This window comes from Elephantulus edwardii, unplaced genomic scaffold (genome assembly GCF_000299155.1).
Source record: "Elephantulus edwardii isolate Elephantulus edwardi_28Jun2011 unplaced genomic scaffold, EleEdw1.0 scaffold00017, whole genome shotgun sequence".
In the NCBI taxonomy this organism is placed as follows: domain Eukaryota; kingdom Metazoa; phylum Chordata; class Mammalia; order Macroscelidea; family Macroscelididae; genus Elephantulus; species Elephantulus edwardii.
In genome coordinates, this window is record NW_006399767.1 from 8,538,011 (window position 1) to 8,543,910 (window position 5,900).

Below are 5,900 nucleotides of genomic sequence, written 5' to 3' on the forward strand. Positions count from 1 at the left end.
TGCATTAGGAAGAAGAAGAGATAGCATGAAAGAAGAATGTTGCATGAATTACCTGGTATCTGGAACTTTTAAAAAGTTGTTATTAATTTAATTTTTTATATTTTTTTATTGGTTTGCTTACAAAGTTTGTATACATAGTATTTCACAGTATTCTTTATTCACATGGTGTTTCAGGCAATCTTTCTCAAGTATTATGATTTATAAAATCAATCACCATGGGATCTTACCCATCATTATTCTCTTTTTTGCCTGGATCCTTCCCATCTGCTTACCCCTCTCCGCAGCCCTGTAGAACTTGTTTTACATCTAGCTCTATAAAACCTAAAAGTTGTATGGCAATGTTAAGAATTAGCAGTTGTTAGCATGTCAATTCCTCCTCATCAGACTAAAATAGTTCTTCTTAGGGTTTTCAAGGATTGATTTTTCAACAGACCCTCTCCCTCACTCAGTATTTCTGAGGCCCCACTTGGTGGCCAATCTTTATATTACCATCTCAAAGCTCAATCCATTGCTGTTGAATTGAAAGCAATCCACAGCTGACCCTCTGGTAGGTTTTCTGAGATTGTAAATCACATGGGAGGAGATTGTCCATTCTCCTGTGAAGCAGCTGGAAGATTTAAACCACTTTACTTTGGGTTGGCAGCACAACTACATAACCACTAGGCCACCAGAGTTCCCTGTATTAGTAGCAGAGTACCTTAAATGTTTTCATCCTTCAAGGATTCCTGCCTTCAGAATAGTTACAAGTATTTTGCAAAATGTTAACCCTTTGGTGATGCTTGACTAATCAGCAGGGTTCCTTAAAGAAAATAATCCCGTGTATAATTGTTCCTAATCATTAATGTTCAATCTCTTAATATCCTGAAGGTTAATTAATGATGGTTATTAGCCACCATAGATATGAAAACAGTGACACTATTACCAAATCTCTTCTATGCTCAACTCTGTGTGCAACATTTATTCCATAATGATGCATCTTGTGAAATATGTTATTGTCTACATTTTACAAATGAAGAAGTGGGAGTTTAGAGAGAGTGGATAATTTTCTTTTTCTCTCCTTTTCTTTTCTCTTCTCTTCTTTTCTTTTCTTTTTCTCTCTCTGTGTGTACCATCAAATCAGATCTGACTGGTACAGGAGGAGATTGTTCCTCCTTCACTAGCAGAGGATCTGGTGGATTTGAACTGCACACTTCTGGGATTGCACTTCTTGCCACTTGACCACCAGACCTCACTGAGAGTGGATCCTTTTCTTACATGCTCATAACAACACAAGATTGTGTGATCACAAAGCAAATTCACAATACTAAAAATTTACAGATAATCTTGTTATTTAATAGTTGAATATGAATTTTAAAAATATTTATCAGAGACTTTAGAAAAGTAATAGGGAATACTTTAAATACCTTTATGTTTTAATTATAGCATCATACCACCTAAGAGAAATTTTATGGTATTTTTGTTCTCAAGCAAGTGCCCTCTGCCTATAAAGCCACTTAAATTAGCAGATGTCAGATATTCTTTTTAGGCCAGCTCCTCTGATTTCATAAAACATATAGTACAAGAAAGACAACTAACAGGAAAACTGCATGTCACATCAGTAAAGGGCTTTCATAGGAACATATGAAAAAAACCAGAAAACAATATTGTACCTTTACTTTTATATGAAGAAAGCAATATATGTAGTGATTTTTTCCAGAATGCTACTGTCAAAATAATAACAATAGCTGTTAGATGCTGTAAAGTCAGGTCTAACTCATAGCCGCCTTATAAACAAAAGATCTCAACCCTGTCCTTTCCTGTGCCAACCTCATCATCACTGGCATTCTCGAGTCAATTATAGCTGTCACTGTGTCCATCCATCTGATCGAAAGTCTTTCTTTCTCTCACTGACCCTCTACCTTTCAAAGCATGATGTCCCTCTCCAAGGAATAGCTTTTCCTAAAAACATAACCACAGAATGTGAGATTAAGCCTTGTCCTCTTTACCTCCAAAGAATAGTCTGGCTGCACACTCTCCAAGACTTATTTTTTAATTCTTTTGGCAGTCCATGGGATATTCACTACTCTTCTCCAACACCCTGGTTCAGAGGCATCAATTTTTCTTCTGTTCTCCTTATTCATTTTCCAGTTCTCAGTTGCCTAGCAAGTGGCTGAAAAAAACCACAGCCTGAATCAGACACACCTTAGTCTTCAAGCTGACATCCTTACTCTTCAGTAATTTGGAGAGGTCCTTGACTGCAGACTTTGCCAATAAAATACATCTCCTAGCCTTGTGACTGCAGAGCTAGTCTTCCCCAGATCAACTCTATGTGGTTCTCGCTGCCTGTATTCCATGGATGAGGGAACTGAGGCTCAGCAAGTTCTAGGGGGCCACAAGTTCACTGTGTAGATCTGGGATTTGGATCTGCATCTACCTATAAATTATCCATTCTTAGGTCACATGTTGTTGTTGTTGTTATGTGCCATCAAGTAGCTTGCAACTCATAGTGACCCTATATACAAGAGCCCTAAACCCTATTCTATCCTGTGCCAACCTCACTGTCTCCGACACACTTACTCCCACAACCCCAATCACAGAATTGATCCATCTCATCAAGTGTCTTCCTCCCCTGCTCTGTCCCTCAACTCTCCCAAACATGATGTCCCTCTCTAAGGACTGGTCCCTCCTTGCAAACATGCCCAAAGTATGTCAAACAAAGCTTCAGAATCCTTAACTCCAAAGAGCAGTTCGTTTTCATTCTCTCCAGGACAAATCTGTTTGTTCTCTTAGCTGTCCATGGTATATTCAATACTCTTCTCCAGCACCACAGCTCAAAGGCATCAATTCTCTTTCTGTCATCCCTAGTCACTGTCCACCTATCTGATGCGTAGCACAGAATTGTGAAGACTATAGCTTGGATCAGGTGCACCTTAAATCTCCAGCCTGACATTGTTGCTCTTCAGTACTCTGGAGAGGTCCCTGACAGCTGACTTTCCAATGCAATTTTTCTCTTGATTTGTGGAGCCAAGCAAACGAAAACTGTTAACTACCTCAATCTCTTCACCATCCAAACTGATGCTGCCAATTGGTCCAGTGGTGAGATTCTTTGTTTTCTTGATATTGGTCTTCAATCCATATAGGAGGCTGCAGTCCTTGACCTTCTGCAGCAAGCGCTTCAGGTCCTCCTCAGTTTCAGCAAGCAGGGTTGTGCCATCTGCATAACGCAGGTTGTTGATGACTCTTCCACCAATCCTGATGCTACATTCCTCCTCATATAGCCCAGCGTCTCAGATGATCTGTTCTGCGTACAGATTGAAAAGGTATAGAGACAGAATACATCCCCGGCGGGCCCCTTTCCCAATTTTGAACCATGTAGTGTGTTCTTGCTCTGTTCTGTTGAGTGTGTCTTGGTCCAAGTATAGGTTTCACAGAAGCACAATCAAATGTTCTGGGATTCCCATTTTTCTCAGAGTCAGCCAGAGTTTGCTGTGATCCACACAGTCAAAAGCCTTTGCATAGTCAATGAAGCACAGATAGACATTCCTCTGGTGCTCTCTGATTTCTGCCAAGATCTATCTAACATTAGCTATAATATTCCTAGTACCACAACCTCTTCTAAATCCAGCCTGCAATCTGGCAGTTCTATGTTGATGTGTTCCTCCAGTCATTTTTAAATAATTTTCAGCAGAATCTTGCTTGCATGTCATATTAATGATACATGGGAATTAAATTGTGCAAAAAACTATAATTTCCTGAGCAGACTTTGTTATCAAGAATTCGTCCATTTTCTCAATTGTAATTCATTAAAGACATAGTCAGAGCCTTCCGGCAGCATGAAACTATTTAGAAGCAAATAACTTAAATTCATCAGAAAGAAACTTGATGGTCAAGTTGAGTTTATTCCTGTATCAGGATTTTTGAAATCATGAAAGTAACTTTTTTTACATGACTTTTTTATTAGTTTGCTTACAATGCTTACATACATTGGTTTCACACTATTCATTCCCATTGTGTTTCATACAACCATTCTCATGCATTATGTTTTATAACATTGATCAGCATTGGACAGGTCCAATCAAAGTAACTTTTTGTTGTTAGTTGCCATTGAGTTGATTCTGACTTAAGGGGCCCATTTGTGCAAAGTTGAACTGTTTTATAAAGACTCTAAGAAGCAGATCCTCAAGTCTTCCTTCTAAGGTGCCATTTGTACATCTCGAGATTCCTCAGAGTAACTGAGCAATCCCTTATGGTTCCTGTTACTGCCTGGTAGACGGTTAAGGATGCAAAGTCCATGGACTTGCACTGATGTCCTTAATATGTGTCAAAGAAGCCCTGGAGGCATGAAGCACTGAAGTAGAGGGCTGTCAAGCCAGCCAAAGCTCAGGCAGCACTGGTGGCTTAGGGGAAGGAGCTGCATTGTCAGCTCAAAGGCATGTGGTTCAAATGTCCCAGCTGCTCCATGGGAGAAAGAAGGGTGATCTCCTGCCTTGCGATTATGTTGCCTCTGAAAATCTGCCAGAGGGTCAACAATGAGTCAGTTCTGACATTACAAGTACATAACAACAAAAAACATAGCAAAAGGTCAACAGTTCCAATCCACCAACCACTCTGTGGAAGAAAGATGAACTAGTGTTCTCCCATGAAGAGTTACAGCATCAAAAACCCAACAGAGGATCATTATAAGTGAGAATTGATTCAAGGACAAGGTGTGGGTATGTGTGTGTGTGTTAGATGGTTAACTATTTGGTTCTCAGATATCTTTAAATTTCTTCATGAAAGTAGTAAGTATAGGCTGCTTTATTCTATAAAGCACTACAGATGCTGTGTAGTCCTGGATGGAATCTTTGGGTGGAAGGTGGGTGAGGGAGGGTGGTGATTAAGATGAGTAACTGCTTTGGAATTCTAACAGTTTTTCTTTGAATTTCCAGATGAAACTAAGTTTTCAGTCACCCCACCAGGAGTCATCTTTGTAGGGGATACAGTAATTCTGACATGTGTAAATGAAATTTTTTCTTCCAACGTAACTTGGTATCATGTTGAAACTCAGAGTGACATCAGTAACAACAGCAGATTCTTTGTATACAGTGTCTTGCTCAACAACACGACTTCCGTGTCCCAGCTCACCATTGAAAATGCCTCTGAGGAAGACTCAGGTAGGTGTGTCTTCAATAATGTGTGTGAAGAAAGGAAGAGTGCCACCTGTTTACATTCTTTGTCACTGTTGTCATCGTTTTTAGGTGCCTTATAGTTAAGTATGATCCATAGCGACCATCTATGAGCAACAGCTCTAAGCCCTATCCTGTCCTGCACCATCCTCACATTTCCTGACGCACTAGAGCCCCTTGTAGCAATCATTGTGTCAATCCACGTGGTTGAGGATCTTCCTCTCCTTTGCCTTTCTAACCCTTTGCCTTTCCAAGGATGATGTCCCTTTCTAAGGAATAGCCTTTCTTAGCAACATGCCTCAAGTATGTGAGGCGAAGCTTAAGGTCCTAACAGAATACCACCAAGTAGTGGAGATGATAAAGAGCACAGATTTATTTTCTCACCATTTAGAAGCTGGAAGACTACATTCAGGACATCAGCTCTAAGTGAACATCGTCTTCATCTCTTTCAGTGCTTGGTAGCTGCTAGTAATGCTTCGTGTTCCTGAAGTTACAGATGCAACTGTCTTCATGGTGCCACACTCTCTTTATCTGTATTTGTGTGCCCTGTGTCTGTCCTATTCTTTTTTTTAAATGACTCAGGAGTGATTGGGTTAAGAACTCACCTTTCTAATGAGGCCACACTAAAATAATAAGAATCATCTTATTCCAAAAAGGGTCAGATTTGCAGGCACTGACATTAGGATTTCAATATAGTTATCTTTAGACTGCTCAGAAAACAAACAGATTCATCCTGGAGAGGGTTAAACCAGGGTG

General features: G+C 39.9%; 1 protein-coding gene across 1 annotated transcript in view; it reads left to right on the forward strand.

Moving 5' to 3' along the window:
• The window catches only part of GPR116 (G protein-coupled receptor 116), a 61,855-nt gene that overhangs the window by 13,561 nt on the left and 42,394 nt on the right, over positions 1-5,900 (forward strand). The window contains exon 7 of the mRNA XM_006882126.1: positions 4,908-5,132. Within this exon, the coding sequence (XP_006882188.1) occupies positions 4,908-5,132 (225 nt within the window). The remainder of the gene's footprint in view (positions 1-4,907; positions 5,133-5,900) is intronic.